General features: G+C 48.3%; 2 protein-coding genes across 5 annotated transcripts in view; one reads left to right on the forward strand and one right to left on the reverse strand.

The window, feature by feature from the left end:
* The window catches only part of MORC4 (MORC family CW-type zinc finger 4), a 51,549-nt gene extending 45,186 nt beyond the window's left edge, over nucleotides 1-6,363 (forward strand). For 3 of the 4 annotated variants that reach the window (XM_044234266.1, XM_044234269.1, XM_044234268.1), the window contains 3 exons: nucleotides 3,622-4,315; nucleotides 4,600-4,883; nucleotides 5,187-6,363. In XM_044234266.1, the coding sequence (XP_044090201.1) occupies nucleotides 3,622-4,315; nucleotides 4,600-4,883; nucleotides 5,187-5,340 (1,132 nt within the window). In that variant the 3' untranslated portion in view covers nucleotides 5,341-6,363. The remainder of the gene's footprint in view (nucleotides 1-3,621; nucleotides 4,316-4,599; nucleotides 4,884-5,186) is intronic. The other variant, XM_044234267.1, reaches the window with a different exon arrangement.
* A 9,656-nt stretch (nucleotides 6,364-16,019) lies between these two features.
* On the reverse strand, nucleotides 16,020-18,937 carry CLDN2 (claudin 2). Its single transcript, XM_044234592.1, has one exon. It carries the CDS (start codon nucleotides 18,754-18,756, stop codon nucleotides 18,064-18,066), a length of 693 nt encoding a protein of 230 aa, XP_044090527.1. The 5' UTR covers nucleotides 18,757-18,937; the 3' UTR covers nucleotides 16,020-18,063.
* Nucleotides 18,938-19,967: the final 1,030 nt, after the last annotated feature.

The raw sequence follows: 19,967 nt of genomic DNA on the forward strand, positions 1-19,967 counted from the left end.
AAGTGTTTGTTGGTAGATGACTAGATAAAGAAGATGGGGTATACACACACACACACACACACACACACAGGAATATTACCACAAAAAAATGAGATCTTGCCATTTGCAACAGGATAGGGTATAATGCTAAGTGAAATAAGTCAGATAAAAAAAGACAAATATTGTGTGATTTCACTCCTATGTGAAATTTAAGAAACAAAACAAAAAACAAGCAGAGGGGAAAAAAATCAAATGATAAAATGGACTCTTAAATATAAAGAACAAACTGGTGGTTGCCAGATGGGTGATGGGGGGGAATGGGTGAAATAGATAAAGGGGATTAAGAGCACACTTATCTGGAGGAGCACTGAGTACTGTATGGAATTGCTGCATCACTATATTGTACACCTGAAGCTGACATAACACTGTATGTTAACTGTACTTCAAATACATAAGTAGCCACTAAAAACTTTAAGAAAACAATAAAGTGATTTAATTTACAGTGGCTTCAAAAATAGTCTTTAGGAATAAATTTAACAGAAGTGCAAGTAAGCCTTGTAAACTGAGAACTACAAAATATTTTTGGATGTGATTAAAGAAAACCTGAGTAAATGGAAAGACATGTCGTGTTTATGGATTAGAAGATTTGCTGTTGTTAAGATGGCCATATTCCTCAAATTGAGCTACAGATTTGATGCAGTCCCCTATCAAAATATCAGCTGGCTCCTCTGCAGGCAGACAGTTGAGGAGTACAACAAAAAAAAAAAAAAAAAAAAAAAAAAGGAGAAAATGAGAAGATGGGGCGCCTGGCTGGCTCATTTAGTTAAGCGTCTGCCTTCAGCTCAGGAGTTCTGGGATCGAGCCCTGCATCGGCATGGGGCTCCCTGCTCAGCAGGAAACCTACTTCTCTCTCTCCCACTGCAACTTCCCCTGCTTGTGCTCTCTCTCGCTCTCTCTCCCTCAAACAAATAAATACAATCTTAAGAAAAAGAAAAGAAAATGAGAAGAAACTAGCTATGTAGTTTGAAAAGAATTCCTGGTGGATAAACCCTCAATTAGTCCTTGCTAAATGAGTGAATACAGGTCTGGAATAAGAATCAGTCCCTAAGGGGAAGATCAGGCCTTTACTTACAGAACTGCTAAGTACTTCTAGAACCACTAAGTTCTAGAACCACTTATTTTTCTCTCACATAATAGTTTCATTTTTATTTCCTCTTATGTGCCAGGTTTTGTCCCTTCCTTCCCATCTAGCACAGCTAGTTAAGCTCTCTTCTGTCAAGGAGCTTATACTTTAGTACTTTAGTAGGGAATTTACAAGACACACACACACATACACACACACACGGTAAAAAAGAGATAATATGTTATAATTGAGTGCTAAGGTGCTGTAGGAATTCAGAGGTAGTATTTGAGCCAGACTTAGACGTGCAGTATTGGGTAGGAGAAAGGCATTCCAATCAAACGAAGCAGCATAAGAAATCATGGGCATTTCTTTTGGCTGGTGTTTTTGAAGGGAAGTAATGAGAGAGAAAGCTGGGGCCAAGTAATGTCCCACCCCTGCCCCTGACTAGCTACATGACCCTGACAAAGTTAACTTCTCTACATCTGAGCATCCTCTTTAACCAATGCAGATAAACATACCACTTACCTCAGGGTTTTGGGGAAAACTGAACGAGACCATGCACATTATGCACTTATCATACTGTCTGGCATGGAGTAAGTGCTCAATAAAGGTTTCTTAGGTTTTGGAATGGAATACCAAACTAAGGCATTTGAGCTTTTATGTTGTGGGTAGCAATAAATAAAGATTTCAAATAAGGGTATAACATAAACAGGGCAGCACCTTAGGAAGATTAGTAGCCTGGCAGCAGGTGTTCTGTCAGTGAGAGAAGGGGAAACTGGAGGAAGCCATTGCAGTAGCTCAGGACAGGGAATGTGAGCTCAAACCTGAGTATTGCTAGTAGTAGAACTATATAAAATTACTGAGAGTTTGCTGGTGTCATAACACAAATCAGACATAGGAGAGGGAATGGGTTTGACCTTGACAACAGAAGGCCAGTTTTCTACACCCTGAGACACCAGTGGGACAGGCAGGAAGGGGTGTGCTGGGTGATTGGAAATTCCATACTAGAGATAGGGCTGGGGAAATGACCAGAGGTTATAGCCCAGAGGTGGTATGAGATTACCAAAGAAAAGAAATACAGGGAGAGAGATAAAGATAGAACCCTTGGACACAGCAAAAGGAAGAGAAAGCATATCATTTGACTAATTGCCTTTCATAGAAGTGTGGTCTTGCTATCTGGGATCTTGTACCCTTCCTTCCTACCTCTGAACTGACTGACTGACTCTTCCTCCCTACCACAGCTAAATGGGCCCTCTGCAGTGGCCCTTTGTGCAGGTTCTAGATGAATGCATTTGGTCTCACATTGCCCCTAAATATTTTTGCTTTCCCCCTAAGGTTGACACAGCAAGACCTATTAAGAGGCAGACCAGTTTTCTTTCTGGGTGAACACTAGTTTCAAAGAATGTTCAGGGCGCTGTAAGAAGCTAAGGTTTGAGATGTCTTACAAACGTTCTCAGAACTTGCAAAGAGAAGTGGGCAGCCTTGAATCACTGTAAGGTGACTGATGACATGCCTGATTCTTTCTCATTGAAAATTTGGAATTTGATATTTACTTAGAAATTTCTGCATTTTCTGCAGGGAGGACAAAATAATTATGGGGTAAAAATGAGCTGGCATGCCGGGGGTGGGGGAGGTGTCCTGTCCTACTGCAGGATTTTAAATTGCCTGTGGATTTCACGGGTGCCAGTCATTTCCTTAGTTCCTTCACCACTTAGTGCGAATAGAAGCCAGAAATGGAAGGCCATGGTGCGATTACTCTCCTGCATTTCCTGAAGAAGTGAGGGAGTGCCTGTTTGCCCTGACAGAGGGCAGTTCTTTTACCCGAAGAGGGAAATGATTTGAAGTGGCCGATTCCACTTGTTTGTTTCTGACTAGGGCCCTGTGTTTTAATTAACTTTTATAAGTGAATAATGGGCTATTGCCACAATCCAGTTGGCTGGCAAAGGAACTGCATGGTGTTCTGTTGCAATATAAAAAATGTGCCTAAGTCTTTGATACTGGGAGGTTTTTGTGACACTTGAAAATTAACGAGCTGGCTCAGCTTTCCTCCGCATACTCTACTAGGCTTTTTATGACCTTTTTTTCCATTCTCGTGTTAGGGGATTTTGCATGTGTATTTGTGTGTGTGTGTGTGTGTGTGTGTGTGTGTGTGTGTGTGTGTGTGTTTCCCCCTTTCCTTGCATTTTGGAAACTTCCGAGTCAGGCTGGTTTCCATCCTGTTTTCAGAATTCTTACCAAGATCAACTTGGTCTTGTTATATCCAGATACTGACTCTTATACTTTTTTATTTCATCTCTCCATTCAGACTGGTTGCTAGCTCAGCAAGGTGCATGAGTGATGGATTTGGAGTTCGGGGGTAGAGTTGTGTTTAGAGTTCTGTTCCTAACCTGGAAGTGATCTGTGGATAACAGCTAGAGTCAGTTCTAATGCAGAAAGTTTGGAGAGAGGCTCCATGGGATAAGAATACACCTAGCTTGTATTTTGACAGCTTAACATTTAATTCCCTCTTCTTCTTGCAGTAAGTACAAATGGATCCTGGGAGAGGAGCCGGTGGAGAAACGAAGAAGGCTCCAGAATGAGATGACAACACCTCCTCTAGATTATTCCATGCCTGGCCCTTATAGGAGGGTGGAGGCAGCTGTCTCCTACCCAGAAGGGGAGAACAGCCATGATAAATCCAGTTCGGAGAGAAGCACACCACCGTACCTTTCTCCAGAATACCCAGATGCAAACAAGAATCCCAGTCAGAGTAGGGAGGTGTCAGTCCTGTATTCAGGGGCCCAAGACCAACACCAAGGGTCCCTGCTCCCTGAAGAATTAGAAGATCAGATGCCAAGATTGGTAGCAGAAGAATCTAACAGAGGCAGCACAAATGTAAACAAAGAGGAAGTAAACAAGGGACCTTTTGTAGCTGTTGTCGGTGTTGCAAAAGGTGTTAGAGATTCAGGAGCTCCCATTCAACTGATCCCTTTCAACAGAGAGGAGCTGGCTGAGAGGAGAAAAGCAGTGGAATCCTGGAGCCCCGTGCCTTACCCCTCTGTGGCCTCTGGTCCCACCCCTGCCGCAGCCGCTGGGGAGAAGGGCCGAGGTTCTGAGGAGGGCGGAGGTCGCAGTTCGCCAAAGATGAAGAACCAAAGAGAACTGGAAGAACTGAAAAGAACCGCAGAAAAACTGGAACGTGTTTTGGCTGAGCGGAACTTGTTCCAGCAAAAGGTTAGGGCATCACCTTCCCACTAGGAATAAGAGATCCTTGTAACCAAGAGACCAGAGAGTCGCGGCTCTTGACGATTTCCCGTTCTGAGGCCTTTCCACAACAGAAGCCATCGACTCATTCTGTGCCGTGTCTCAGACTGAATGAACCCGAGTGGGCTTCCCGCCCCTATCTGGGGATTGAGAAGGTCCCTCAGTGGAACGTGTATGGAGGAATGTATTAGGGACACATTTTGGTGCACTCCTAGCATGTGGGGGTCATTGAATTTCTGTTTCTTGGACTGCAGGTGGAGGAGCTGGAACAGGAGAGGAATCACTGGCATTCTGAATTCAAGAAAGTCCAGAGTGAATTGGTGACCTACACCACCCAGGAGACGGAAGGCTTGTATTGGAGCAAGAAACACATGGGCTATCGCCAAGCTGAATTCCAAATTCTGAAAGCCGAGCTGGAGAGAACCAAGGAAGAAAAGCAGGAACTCAAAGAGAAACTGAAGGAGACAGAGATGCACCTGGAAGTGCTGCAGAAGGCTCAGGTCTCCTACCGGACCCCAGAGGGAGATGACCTAGAAAGGTTAATTACTAGGGTTTAGTTATCAGCTTGTGAGTGCTAACGGGAAGCATCCCTTAGGACCCCCAGTTATTGGCCATAGCTAAGGGAGGAAGCCTTAATTAATTTAGAGGCCACCAAGGAGCGAGGAGTTACTTAGAGAGCTGCAGTGTCCCTGTGTTTGGTGGCACCGTGCTTTCTTCTTTCTGTCTAGCTAATGGACACATCATTGTTGAGAGATGTAGGCCCATTTTTAAGGAGCTTCATTTTGTTCTGTTGGCTAATGACTTCATGTCATCTCTTCTGCCCCCTCACTCCATCATACAGGGCTTTGGCAAAGCTTACGCGGCTGCGTATCCACGTCAGCTATCTCCTTACTTCTGTCCTCCCTCACTTGGAGCTTCGTGAGATCGGGTTTGACTCAGAGCAAGTGGATGGGATCCTGTATACGGTGCTGGAGGCAAATCACATACTGGATTGAGCACCGGACTATACACTCTATATACCCTTCTGTACCCTACCCTACTCTACCCTACTCTACTCTACTCTACTCTACCCTACTCTGCTCTACCCTACCCTACTCCACTCTTCTCTTGTCTTTTCTTCTCTTCTTCATTCCCTTCTTCCTCCTCCTTCCCTCTCCCCCCCTCTCTCCATCTCTTCTCTCCCCCCCCAACCTTTTTATGCCTTATATAGAGAATCTTTGAGTAAATCCTGGCTGTCACTCATTCTGCTTCTTATTCAGTTTTGATGTGGAGAAAGAGGCTAGTTAATAGGCTTTCAGGAGTTCCAGGAACAGAAAAGCAGTAATCACCAAGCCAGGTGACCTGAAAGCTTTAATTTTCATGATGTAGATACTGGCCCGTTTTATATCCTTTCTGAAGTGGTTTGTATTCATTTAGGTTAAATCAGCCAGCAAATATTGGGCCCAATGTGGTAGGTGTTTGGGGATAAATTAAGAAGTAGAATTCATGGCTGCAGCCTTTGAGCATCCAACAACCTAGTTGGAAGCGCAGGACACACGCCACGTTCACTAACTGGTACAAGTGAGGGGTACAAACGTGATAGAGAAGTTCTGGGGGAGGAAGATGAAGGCAGGCATCACATCAGAAATGGGACCTAAACTAAGATTTGTTTAAAGAACGAGCATGACCACACTGTCAACAATGGCAACAATGGTTGTTCTCTAGGGGTAGGACTATGGTTGATAATTTTTTTTTCTTCTCGCTATCTTCCTGCCTTTTTCAAATTTTCTATATAAACCCATTATTCTTCTTACATTGGAAAAAAATAAATTGTTTTAAAAAAGAATGAGTAGGTTTGGATATAGATATCAGATGAGAGACTCTGTTGAATGTATAAGGTAATTTTATATTTACAGTTCATGTCATTTAGCATTACCTCTGGAAGAATAGCATGAACAAAAGCTGGAATGTGAAAAGGGCATGTGATAGAAGTGATGGGTTAATGTGAACAGAACTAAAGTTAAATCGTGACCCACCTACTCACTCTCACGTGATATTTGCACTTCAATGCATGCTCAGATTCAAAAAATATGTACCACCGAACTGGGATTTCAGGAAGTGGGGAAGCCCTTTTAGAGCACAGAGGTCTGTCTGCCAACCCTCAGAATTCACCACCCACCTGCTCCTCAGCCTAGTGCTTGAGTAAGGGGCTGGTCTCATATTATCAGAAATAGTAAAACCTACACTCTTGTAAAAGTAGCTATTTTGTTTATCCATTGCTTTATTGTATTTATATAGCGCCTACTCTCCAACGAGTTCAAGGTACTCCTCACAAAACATTGAACAATGAACACTTAAAATATGCCAGCAGTGAAAAACAAGTAAAGGAGAAGGAACCGAAGGGTATGGTGGAATGGGCTCAAGCCATCGCAGTAAGGATTAGGAGGTGCAGAGGGATGTTTGGGGTATTTGTTCTGGTTTCCCTGCGGAGCGACTTTGGAAGTCTCTCCCAAGCTTATTTTGCCTCCTTGGCGAGGAGGCCCAGCACAGGTACTCCAGGGAGACCAGAAGGCCTGGGGGGAGGCCCAAGCCGGGCTTCAGCATCAGAAGGAGTGCTGACAGTCGCGTGTGCGCGCACACACACACACACCTGGCCCCAGGCCCTCACCACACCGTACCTCTAGCCTGCAGCCTGGTTAGTTTTCATGGAGACATTAGGACTAGGCTATTGAAAGCCCCCATTGTCTAAATAAATATAAATATTACTGAGAAGTGGGGCTGGGGTCGCATTTTTAGCTATCCTCTCAGTGATACTTATTCTTAAGGGGGGGGCTGTTAAAAGCTGGGACTTGGCGCAGATATGGACAATATGGATAGAAGGTGGTGTCGGAAAAAAATTCAGAGCATTGAAGGTTCAGCCTGTTGGGTGGAGAGTGAGCATGTGTGAGTGGTGTGTGTGTGTAGGGCAAAGTAGGAGAGAATTTGGGCAACTGGGCTTTAAAAAGAAAGATGTTGGGGGGGGAGTTGGAAAATGTAACTCCTCTTTACTAGTGCTTCCTCTGCACCCATTTCCTAGACCCAACCCCATACCGCTTCTTCCAGCAACAGTTAGGTCTGTGAGTCTGTCTACTGTGATGCCAGAGCTGCCCCTATATTACCTGTTTGCAGTGAGACCACACCAGCGTGAGGCCCCTGGAGCCAATGTTAAAAGCCACAGTGGAGAGATTCACAAGTGTCCCCCAGCCTTACCAGAGCGTATATAGTGTGGAGGTAAAAGACATTGGAAGAAAAAAGTGGGTGCCCTCTCCTGGTTGTCCTGTTGGGCTAACAAGATCGTAACTCTCCTTTCAAATGTCCCTCCTGTTTACCCTTAAAGTTTTCATTTCCACAATCAACATTTAGACCCTTATTATCTCATGCCTGGAAAATTGAAATCAACTCTTAACTGGCTTCCTTTTCCTCCTGTTCTCACTCCTTCCATCCACTCTTCTCACTGTCACGAACTTGCGCTGAATGACCTCCTCAGATTATGCCTCTGCTCGAACACCCACTAGTGCTCCCAGTTACCGAGCAAGTACAGTACCGAACCTCCCCCGTGGCCATTCCTGTGCTCTCCAGACTCCTCTAACATTCCAAACACAAACCTCGTTCCATCCAAGCTGAACTGTTTTTCAGTTTCCAAACCTGCCTGGAGGTTTTCTCTTGCACCTTTACTGTTCGAACCTTCCCTTTACCTGGAACATCCTCCTTCATCATCTTTCCTTTGGCTCAAATGTCAGCCCCCACCAACCCCACCCCACCCCAAATTCCCCCAGTTAACCCAGGCAAGGCATAATGTTTTCTTTGAACACGTAAGTTTTGTGTCACAAGGCTTTTTATCACAAACTTCCTTGTCCTGTCTTCCTATTAGTCCTAGATTCAAATATATAGCTGCCTACTTGGCATTTACATTTACATGTCTCACAGGCATTTCAAATAAAATGTGTTAAAAATAAACAGTGACACACACACCCTGGGACTGTTCCTTCCCCCAGTTTTCTCATTTTAGAAAATGGCACCTCCACCCACCCAGTCACATAAGCTAGAAACCTGGAAGTCATCCTTAATCTTCCTCTTTCGTAGTCCCCCACATCCAGTCTGTCAGGAAGTCTGCCAGTTCTATCACCAAAGTATATCTTGACTTCACTGACTTTTACCACAGCCTCCTTCGTCTAAACAACCATCAACTCCCATAGACATTTTTGCAACTCTTAACTGGTGTCCTTGCTTCCACTCTCGTTCCCATAACTGTCTTATCATGTCAGCCAGATTTAAAGAGAAAAAATACAAGTCCGATTACATAACTCCCTGCTTAAAGCCCTTCCATGACTTCTCATTGCACTTAGAAGACAATCCATCCTCCCTACTTCATCTGCTTTGTGTCTTGCAATTTTTCATCATATTTCACTTTTCCCCTCGCTCGCTGTGGTCTTCCCACAGAAACATGTCAGGCTCTTCCTTCCCTCCGAGCCTTTACCTACACTGTTCCACTCCTCTAGAATGATCACACCTCCAGTTTGGCCATGGCTGCCTAGTCCTCATCCTTCAGGTGTCTGTGTAAGTCTCAACTTTCTCAGAAAGGCCTTCTGTGCAGCCTTTCTTCTCCCTCTACCTTATTCTGCCACCATTTCCTGTTTTCAATTCCTGGCACTTCTCGCAATTTGCTGTTATGTATTCGGCTGTTGACTTGCACTCGTTCAGCAAATACTCACCGGCTACCTACTGTGTGCTGGGATAGACAGCAGGGAGCACAACCTGCTTGGTGTCTGTCTGCCTCTTTGCCTAACAAGTTTCCATGAGGGGAAGGGCCATGCCCATGATGGCCAATCCCTTTTATCATAGTACCTGGTATATAGTAGGCAATCAATCAATAATTCTGAATGAGTCAATGATGGGAAGTTGTCCCTATTTTCATCTCCCTCGAGAGCCTATAGTAGTGCCTCATTCGTGGAAGGGGCTGGCTAGATCAGTCTGAGTGAGGGAACCAACAGTGCTGGACATTAAAGTCTAAGAATGCCAAACAGATAATAAGTCCTTCAGGTTGCGGGGGGGGGGGCAGGCAGTGTGAGCTGGGGTGACCCAGCGTTTCTCTGTATCTGAATTTTCACTTGAATATTTGAAGAGACTACCAAGGGGGGGGGAGAATATGGGTGTTCTTTCCCACAGACTCCAAGTGTTATCAAAAGGAAGTTCCCTAGCATGCAATTTTAAAATACTGAGAATTACAGAATACAATCAGAAGCCTAGAGAACAGATGTTGAGTGTGAAAACTAAAAGGAGGAAAAAAAAATTTCTGAAGGGTCTCCTGTTCCCTTTTGCCAAGAGCAGTGATTGAATCTTTCAGAAAAAGAAACAGGGATGCATGTGTGGCCCAGTTGGTTGAGCGTCCGACTCTCAGTTTCTGCTCAGGCCAGGATCTCAGGGTCTCAGGATCAAGCCCCGCATTGGGCTCCATGCTTGGCGTGGAGTGTGCTTGAGATTCTCCCTCTCCCTCTGCCACTCCTGATCATGCTCTCTCTCTCTAAAAATAAATAAATCTTTAAATAAATAATTTTTAAAATTAAAAAAAAGAGAGAAGGGAGCTATCCATAAACAGAGTAGATAGAGCAAGCCTCAAGAAAATAAGTTCCTGGCATGTGTGAGGAAGTCAGTACTGTGGGATGAACAAATGGGCTCCTAGCAGAGGACCAAGTTGGAGACTTGGTGGTCCCAGGGGGGAGCAGAATGATATAGTTGTCCACACCCAGTGATTACAGATGATCTGGGTCAATAATTTAAAAGCAAAGGCTTAATTGGCAGGTTCTCTGTTCCCAAAGAGCAATCCTCAGATAGAGTATGTTTCGGAGTTGTATACTATGAATTAAAAGCTCTTTCTGTAGTATGGGGTTGGGAGTGAAGCATGAGGGTATGTTCAGGAAATCCAGGGGTGAGCTAAGGCCCAGTCAAGGGTAATTTCCCCCCAAAGAATCCTTGTTCTTGAAGACAAGGACATCCCTAACTTAACGACTTCTCTTAGGAAATTCAGGAACCATACTTGTGAATTCAGTCACGGCACATGGTTGGGTAATAAACCAGACAGTTGGAAAGAACTAACCTAGATCGTCTTGGGTAGATTGAAGCCTTAGTCATGGAGACATATGCAGCATTCATTTTTTGCAGAAGGAATATGTTTTGTTACTTGCCTCCATCCCCAAGTCCAAAGTCTTGATGTGAGTCATCAGAAAACACAACCCCCTTTTAGAGGAGATTAGTTCACATGTTTTGGGGGCCTTCTACTCACCAAACACATGTGTCTGACCATTGAGTCCTCAGGGACAGAGGCAAGATGACTTTAGGCAGACGCTCAGGAAGGTGTTCCCCAAAGTCCTGATTTTCCAGGAGGTTTTGGAAACTGGTAATGATCGGAAAGGTGGAGGTGTGTGGAGAGGATTTTCCAGGTTGTAGGGAAGAGTGTAAGTAAAGTCACAAGACTATGTGGGAGGAGGGCTTGTGAATAAAGGAACACCCAAGTGTGTTTGAGGAATATTGAATTATTTAACTTGAAGCATAAGGAACAGAAGGGACCAAGGGCTGGGGAATACCAGCAAGACAGGGGCTATACTAAATCTGCCTACCAATGGCGCCGTTGTAAGTTACAAACTAGGAAAGTGGTTGTTGTATCTCCCCAGTTGTCCCAGAGTTGGGGGAATTAACCTCAGTTTGCAGTTCCCCTGGACTAAGATTTTCTCTAGAAGTAGGACCTTATTGATGATGGTTCTGTTCCACCTCAGATTTTCACAGATCTGGATAAAGGGCAAAGAGCCAACACCCCTCCTTTATTCTCCAACTTCTCAAGTCTGCTTTTCCTCTGGCCTCTATTAATGGAATCTGAATGATTCCTGTGAATCCTATGAATCTAGACTTTGGGGAAGAATCTGGAGAAGTTTTGACCTGGGCAAGAATATCCCTTGATGTAGATTCAATCTGTAGTGGGAAATAGACTTTGTCATCTGCCCCCACTCCCCACAGACACACATTTTGGTGTGACTTTGACACTACCCTTTGGGTCACCAATATGCTTGGAACATAGTTAACCCCTTGTTGAGGACCTACCATATGCCATGACAACACTACAAGGCAGGCATCATTTCCACCTGACATATGTGGGAACTAAAGCACAGAGAATTGAAGTGCCCCTCCCAGGCCACACAGCTAGAGAGCGTGCAGACGCCAAACCAAACCCAAGTTTGTCTGACTCCAAAGCCCAGGCTCTTTGCCCACAGGACAGTATGGCCTGTCTTAAAAACGATTAGTCTTGTCTTCTTCCTTTTGATAAGAAAAAGCTAAAGCCAGCCCACGCTAATAGGAATTTCCAAGGAAGAAAGTTCCACAATCCCACACAATGTTTAACTGCCCTCATGATCAGGAAATCGTTCACTTATGTAACGAATATCCCTCCAAACAATGTGGAAATTCATTTCCTCTTGACTGGGTTTTTCACGCAGGGCTGTCACTTGGCAGCTTTCCTGATATCAAAACAGCCATCAAAATCTTATTCTTACACTCCAGGAGGTCTTGGACTTGTTAGCCTCTGCCTGTGAGGGTTCTCACTGGCTCCTTGCTACCCCACCCCCACCCCAGACAGTGCTGAGGTGGGCAAGTTTCTCCGGGAGTGAGAAAGTGACTCTTGAGAACATGCTGGTTTATTATTACACACAGAAGAGTAAAATTAACCACAGGAGGTGCCTCTGGAATTGCTGAGAAAAAGATGGCACCACCTTTCTCATCCTGTCTGCCTCTTTCTGGATTTCTCCTTCATCTCCATCAAAGCCTATTGAATCATTTAGTTGAAGAGTGCATGCATTACTTAGAGAAGGCCCCTGCTTCCTGTGATTCCAGCGTCCACTGCCTCTGAATTGATGTTCTATTTTTTCTTAAGCCCACTGGGCTTGTCTTCTCATTCTGGCTCTTAAAAAAAAGCGCTAAACTGAGAAACTAGTACAAATTCTGACGTCAGTGGCTAATCTATGACTGAAAGGGTTTCTCTTGCTAGAAAAATATACGTGCATTTTTTTCTCCCATCAAGGCACTTAGTGCCTTTAAACCAAGGGAGCAGAGTCTTCGCAATGTCAGCAGATAGCCTTTGTGGGGGATGCTGGTCCACCTTCTTGCCTCCCGTTGGGTGATTCTACATAAAAGCAAACAAAGAGGCTGCTTGTGATTTTGGTGGGAGTGGCCTTTCTCCTGAGCAACCCACATGAACTTTGTCAAATGTCACAGGCTCAGGAAGTGCTGTTGGAGGAAAGGGGCCTCTGCTGAAACTCGGGGTTGCCTGCCACGCTATGAGACTCATTGAGTACCTTGTTTCCCATTGCATTGTACGTATCTGTCTGAAAGCATGTGAGCTTTCTCAGTGTTCCCTCCACGAGGCCATGTTTGCAAATAGAAAGTTCTTCGAAGCCCTCCTCAGAGGTGACTTGTGAAGCAGCAAGGGTGCCATTCTGGAGGATTGGGACTTCAGGAATAATGGGGAAGTGCGACCTGATGGTCTGCACTTGTGGAGTGACCTCCTGCTTTGTTAAGCCCAACACCACTATCACCTGTTTTGTGGAGTCATGAGGCCCAGAGCAGGGAACTGTAGGCAAGAGTTAGCTAGGAATTCCCAAGCAGCGGGTCTCAGGAAAGCGGTAGCTTGTGGGAGGCAGACGGGTGGTCCCATTACAGCTTCCGCAGTGCCAGGCCTGATAACAACCTGTTAATATTTTATCAGCGATCACATCGCAGCGTGGAGGAGCCACCACTTAGGGCAAAAGAGAGAGATAACCTGCTGGACTTCCTGTTTGAGGTTTTCTCTGTCAGGGAGATAACAGGCGTTCTCATCAAAGTCCGCAGCCGCTGGGGCAGGGCGACCAGGCTGGGCAAAGGCCAGGCTTCAGCCAGTGGAGCAGCGCATGCGCTTCCCTGCCTGGGGCCTCTGTGTCCCAGAGTGGTTAGCGACAAGCACGGAAGAATCTCCTGTCCGTGGACCCAGGGCTGAGTGGGAGGGAACAGTTGACTCTGCCCAGGCCCCATCTGCCCGCCTTTAGCACCGTGCCCTTCTCTGTCCTCTCTCCCTTCTCCCACAGCTGTTTCTCCTCTGGTCCGGGGCCAAAAGGTCTCAGGTTACTCGGATGGGCACTGCCTCCACTGCCCCCACCAATTTCCAGAAAGCTGCCCAAGAGAAGCAGATGAGGGAGAAGGGGCCGGGCCCTAGGGGCACTCTTTTTCCACTGGAGCCACTCAGGAGGCCTGTGAGGCAAACTCAGAGGGGTTCTGGATGAGCTGTGCGGTATAACCGTGTTTCCTCCTCAGCGCGGCTCTCTGCCTTGTTGCTGTCTCCCATGGTCCTTTAGCTACAGGAGGCAGTTTCTTTGGATCATTCTCCCCGCCCCCCTCCACCGAAGCTCAAGGGATGCCAGACCCTCCCTTCATATGGACTGGGATTTGAGGGGACGTACAAGCCTTTCTGAAGTAGCGCCTGACACCCCACCTTCTGGAACTTCCCTCCTACCTCCTATCTCTCATAGGACACACCGTATCATGCGTTGCACCACGCTTCGGTGTGCATGTCTTATCTGGCCCTGCATCAGCTGTCAACTCCTGCAAGGCACAGACTTGACCTTGCTGTTCACCCTCATTGCACTTGTTGCCCTCGAAGCCTTCCGCTCATCGTCCGACGTGGAGTGAGGGTGCAGGCCGCGTGGGCTGCCTGGCTGCGGAGCCCATTGAATGGCTGTCGGACGGGCTGGATGAAGGTCTCTCAAGAAGCTGGAGCTCACCTTTCCCCCAAGAAGCCAGTTTCAGCCTCCCCCTCCCCTATTAATGATCACATAGCAGTAGGTCACTAGGGCCCTGAGGGGGAGAAAACATGAGTCACACTATTATCAGAGGAATGAGGGAGGGCAGAAACATCTCTCCTTGTGCAAGGGTCAGAGCCATCAGTTTGGGGCATAAACACAATGGCCTCCACTATCCCCTTGGTTGTGGCTAATCTAAATTACTTTATGATGGAAGGCAATGGGGTGAGCTGAAAGCCGTTCAACTTAGACTCCGGGATATTTCGAGGAAATTATTTGGAGCAAAGCTTTCCTTGCACACCCAGCCAAAGGGAACAGTTGCTCCTTATCGGCTCTGCCCCGGTTTTTCTAGTTAAGGATGAAATACTAACTTCCTCAGTAGACTCTTCCCAGATTACAGGGAAGGAGGATGTCCCCGGGCAGCCTCATCCTAAAATGAACAGAAGCCCTGGGCCCTATTTCCCTCGAAGGCCCTTCTAGCGCAGGGGCAGACAGGGAGAGGAGGGCTGCGGCAGTCTGAAGAGCAGAAGCCACTCTTACACCTTCCCAGGCAGAATCACAGACCCACATTGCTGGGGGAAGAATTTCTAAGCTTAGAGTCAGACTCTGACACTGTGACTTTAGGGAGGCCTCCATTTTGTCTCCTGTACAAAGACCTGCTTCGTTTGGGGTATTTGGAGAACGCAAGGCAATTGTGGATCTGAAAGTGCTTTTGTGGCCCTGTGGTGGGTCCTCAGAGCCCAGACCAGACGGCTGCCTCCTCAGCACAACACAGTCCGCAAAGCGACCCCTTCTTCCGGCCTCTACTGCCCCCCACCTGAGTCAAGCACTCTGGAGTTCCTGGTGCCAGGCCAGAGACGCGACCCCTTGTACAACTTCTGTTCAGAGAGCCTCTTCTCTCCACACCTTACTCCTGCCCGCCTCCACTCCCTCTAAATGGGCTCCGGTGGCGGGGTCCTCACCTCTGCACCAGAGAAGGCCTACGTGGGGAGTGCAAGGCAGGGCCTGTTGTAACAGGTTCCTGTGCTCTGCGACCCACTCCAGGGGCTGTGTAAGTTGACTCTTGCTGGGGTGGGGGTAGGGAAGCAGGGGGGAGCTGTTATCATCAGTGTCGCCACAGCTAACATCTTTATGAACTAGGCTTTGTTCATTCCCCCAGGAAGTTCAAACAACGGCCGGCCGAATCATTGGCCTCCCAAACTCTCACACCTCCAGAGTTTCGGAAATTAGTACGGAGGTATTACGTCTCTTTCAAATGTGAATTGGTCCTGCTCCCCCAGATCATCTCCATGGGAGATCTCCAGAACTGTGTGTGTCCCCAGTGTGTCTTTGTTGGTCATAAATTGCTCTCCTCCGGCAGCTTGAGGGGGACCCCTGGCAGGCTCTCCCAATGAGTGGATCAGCAGAGTCCTATTTGGGGAGTCTAGAGTCTGGGGCACCAACACCAGCAATGTAGCTCTGGGAAAAACAATCTCTTTATTCACATGGGCCTTGGTTTCCCCATCTGCTGAATGGAGATTGTCAGATTGACTTTTCCTTCCTCACAGTGCTGGTTCAGAGAGCGAAAGGAATAAACACATAGTCATTCAGTAAATAACTTCGATGAAAGAATTGTGAAGAGGGAGGAGCCCTGGGCACAATGAAAAAGTGAAGTTTCCCTGGGAATGTGGTGGGGGGGTGTCTTGTTTTCCTAATGTCTCCCATAAAGTCAAGAAATTTTTTTATCCACCTGGTGGGAAGAAAAGCCAGTTTCCATTCTACCCTACCCTGGCCCAATTCTCTCTCACACCTGCCATGCCTACCAAGGCCCCTTTTGAATGAATAAAACAGTAACAAAATTATTCAATCAACAAGTGTTTATTGATCACCTACTGTGTGCCCAGCACTCTTACAGATAGTCTGGGGGGATACAGAGAGGTCTCGGGTATGGCCCCTACCCTCCAAGAGTTTATAACGTATCTGTGAAATCAGATAGGCGCACACGAAAAGATAGCTATCCATCAAAAATTGTGAATTACAAGCATTAAAGAAGCAATAATTATATGCTGAGGGGGTGGAGGAGGGAGGGCAGGAGAGGGACGGAGTGGTCAGAGGAGACTCAGTGTAGGAGTTGGTGCTGAGCAAGTTCTCCAGACAACAGGAGGACTCGGCTAAGGGGACAGGGCCTTCCAGCTTGGGAGAAGAGCTTAATCATCAGCAAGAAGGTGGAGAGGCGAGAGGCGTGTTAGAGACGAGTGAGCCCCTTCTGCTGGTACTGAGGTTTGGGAAGGTGGACTGGAGTTTGTCTGAAGCCGGGTGTACTTGTAGGGCGGTGTGTGAGGGAAAATGCCTTTGGTCTATCTGTGACTCCCACCCCCACCCCAGGGGAAATGGAGCATTTCCACACCTTGGAGGTGGAAGTGTCTGCCGGGGAGACGTTCTCCTCAGTCCCTCCCCAACTGAAATCCCAGGCGGCGGCTCATCTTTCGCTCCGATCCGGGGCCCAGATCCTTGGGCATTGTCGTTCCATGCCAAAGCCCTCAGATGCCTTCTGGCAACTCTGAGATGTCTGGCGATGGATGGCGGGCGCTTCTGAAGGGTGACGGAGATGGGAGAGCTGGGGGGCTGTTGTCTTTCAGAGGCTCTCTGGCGCTCTGTGGAGAGACCCCTGGGAATGGATCGCAGACTTCGGGCTGATTTTTCTATTAGGCTTGCAGACTCCCTGGGGAAGCCGCCTCTCTCTGGCTTGATAGAAACTCCCACTGGAGCCACCTCACATGCCCTCCCCCCAGCTTCTTAGAGACCAAAGTTCTTATTCTTTCTGGGGCAGCATCAAGGAGCGGTCTCTTCTTTGGAACCCCAAGCCTCCCAGGCTGTCATGCCCCAGCCAAGAGCCATCTCGAGAAAGGACATGTTCCCCCTCCTAAGGAAACCACCGTGCAGGACTCGGGAGACCCGTAGCCTTGCTTCTTAGCAGGAGGCCAGGTCAGAGGGAGGCAGGAGCTTCAGTGAAAGTTGGGGCTGCAGCTTGGAGGCAGTTCCTCAGCGGAATCAGCGTCCACTGCTGCCGTGAGCTTTCCACCACATCTTCTTTCTTCATGATTTCCCCTAGTGGGAGGGGGGCTAGATCCCCAGTCCACAGTGGGAGGGAATTCCGGGAAATGCCCTGGGCAGTGAGTCAGGTCTTTTTTGGGTCCTCGACTGCCTTCCCTCCCTCTCATCCTGTACCCAGTTGCTCTCTGCTCCCTCCGTACCACAGGGTGGTTTTATTTCAGTCCACGCACAAACCGGTCTGAACACTGTGGAGTCATAACAACAATGGGATGGAGACGCTGGGCTCCATTACTGGCCAAACAGTTTCTTCGGAGAGACGTTTGGGAAGTTGGTGAGAGCCGTGCCCATAAAAACCACCAGTCCTCCTCCCCGCCACCCCCCCCCCCACCGGCAATGAGCTCAGAGCCAACCTGAGCCAGAGGGAGGGTCTTTGATCACAGAAACGGTTAGTCAGTGGGATGTCATTAATGAGTGGGTTTGGGGTGGATTCGCAGGTCACCTGAAAGGCAGAGGGGAGACTCTGTGGTATGGCCTAGGCTAGGGGGCGGAGTTTGGAGTTGAGGGTTGGGGACTCGGGCTGGGGTGGGTGTGGGGGGAGGTGGCAGGGCCGTGGGCAAGTTGAAGGGAACAGAAAGGCTAGCTTGGCAAGCATCTTGACAATCCCGCCTGCAAGCTGTCACACCAGTTCCCGTTTCTGCCTTCGCTTGATCCAGCGGCCAAAGTCAGTCTATCCTCAGCACCTTCTGACATGACCCAGTGCCAGTGTCCCTCACCTGTGGCCCTGGGGGGGGGGCACTGTCCGCTGGTTTTCACAGACCCAGCCACCCGCCCCCAGCTCTGGCCCCTGGTTCTTCACACATACCCTGTCAGGCTGTAGGAGTTAAACTCACTCTTGACTTTGGGCGGTTGGCCGGCCCTTGGGGAGCTCCTAGTTGCGAGGGGCTGGGCCTGGTAGGAATCATAGTAGTTGGAGCGATTTCCCTGGAATGGGCAGGAAAAGCAGAGGATGATTCCAGCTACCAGGGAGAACAGGGAGGAAATAATGCCCAGGTAAAGAGCCTCTCCGATCTCAAATTTCATGCTGTCAGGTACCAGTGGGGAGTAGAAGTCCCGCAGGATCCCATGAAGATTCCAGGCAACAGGAATGAAGCCCAGGAGACCTCCGAGGATGAAGAAGACTCCACCCACCACAGCCAACCTGTCCTTGGCTCGGGAGTCCTGGCAGAAGACTGTGCATCTCATGCCCACCACAGAGACTATGCAGGCCAAAGAAGAGAGCGCACTGGATGTCACCATCATGGCCTGGGCAGCCTGGATGTCAGCGGGCAGGCCTAGGAGGGTGCTGTAGATGTCACACTGCGTGATGCCCGTGCTGTGCGTGGCACACTCCATCCAGAGGCCCTTGGAGAAGCCGACGGCTGTCACGATGCTTGTACCGACGTAGGAGCTTGTTCGCCAGCTGGGAAGTAGCATGGCCACCAGAGTGCCCAACAGCCCCAGGAGGCCCAGGACGTAGCCTACGAGCTGGAGGCCGAGGGAGGCCATTGCAGACCTCTCGGCAGTGGGGGCGTCGTCGGGGCCTGCTCCCTTGCCTTCAGGCTGCAGTGCTTGCTCTTTGGATCCTGGCCTCTAATCCCTCATTTCAGAGTGCCTCTCCCAAGCCGATTTCTCTCCTCCTTACAAGTGTCTGTGGGTGGCCACAAGCAGGCTCAAGAAGGCATCTAGAAGACCTAAAAAAAATCCATAAACCAGATTAAATATTGACCAGAAGCTTATGAGAAACCAGAAAATGCTGGATGCCTTTTGACCTTTGTTATCTTTAGAAATAACACATGAGAAAGAAAAAAAGAACTTTGAAAGTGGAGCCAAAATGTCATCGCCTCCTGCGTAGGCACATGCCTTGGGTTGGGTTGGCAGCCAGACAAAGCCAGGGGCCAGACGGGTGGCTCTTTTCCGAGAAGGTAGTGGTGACAGTGGTGGTTATGCTGGCCGCAGTAGCTCCGGGTCAGGCTCTCACCTGGCACGCTTCTGTCTCCGGAGCCTGATGTTGAATGCACTGCCCGGCAACACTGCCACGGGGCCCTCAGCTGCACACTAAGGCCAAACTCCAGGAGCCTGGAACAGGAGGAACAGGTCCTAGGATACAGCTTTGGACTCCGGCTTGCTAGAGGCCTCACGAATGTCCAGGGGCCTAGAGAGCAGGGGTCTGGCCCTAGATCATCATCCTCACATGTGGGAATCTACACCAGAGCCGACTGGGGTCGGCGAAGAAGACTTCTGTCCACACACTGAGAGTTCAGATCTGCCCAGCCCTGCCCCAGTTCCCTCCACCAGGCATGACTAAGGACACTTCCTGTCTGTTTTCTTAATAGATTCCCTACCAACCCCAGCCTCGGCGATAATGGGGAAGGATTTTTGGAGCAAAAGTTCTGCCAAGGCCGGGGGCGGGGGGAGCCGTGAAATTCCCTAGGCTATCTCCTAGCAGATGACCTAGGATGGACAGAGGAAAAGGAAGCTCTTCTACTGTAGAAGGCTTCGTAAGAGGAAGGTATCTGAGCCTATCCTTGAGAAACTCGGAGCTGTCTAGGATGTTGCAGTGTTCAAGCCTGGTTGACTCAGTCGCTTAAGCATCCAACTCATGATCTCAAGGTCGTAAGACTGAGCTGGGCGTCGGGCTCTGCACTCAGCGGGGAGTCTGCCTGAGATTCTCTCTCTCCCTCTCCTTCTGCCCCTCCCCCTACTCTCTCTCTCTCAAA

This window comes from Neovison vison, chromosome X (genome assembly GCF_020171115.1).
Source record: "Neovison vison isolate M4711 chromosome X, ASM_NN_V1, whole genome shotgun sequence".
Taxonomy (NCBI): Eukaryota; Metazoa; Chordata; class Mammalia; order Carnivora; family Mustelidae; genus Neogale; species Neogale vison.

Excerpts from the sequence above, each read along its gene's own strand:
- CLDN2 (XM_044234592.1), bottom strand. The coding sequence starts at position 18,756 with ATGGCCTCCCTCGGCCTCCAGCTCGTAGGCTACGTCCTGGGCCTCCTG.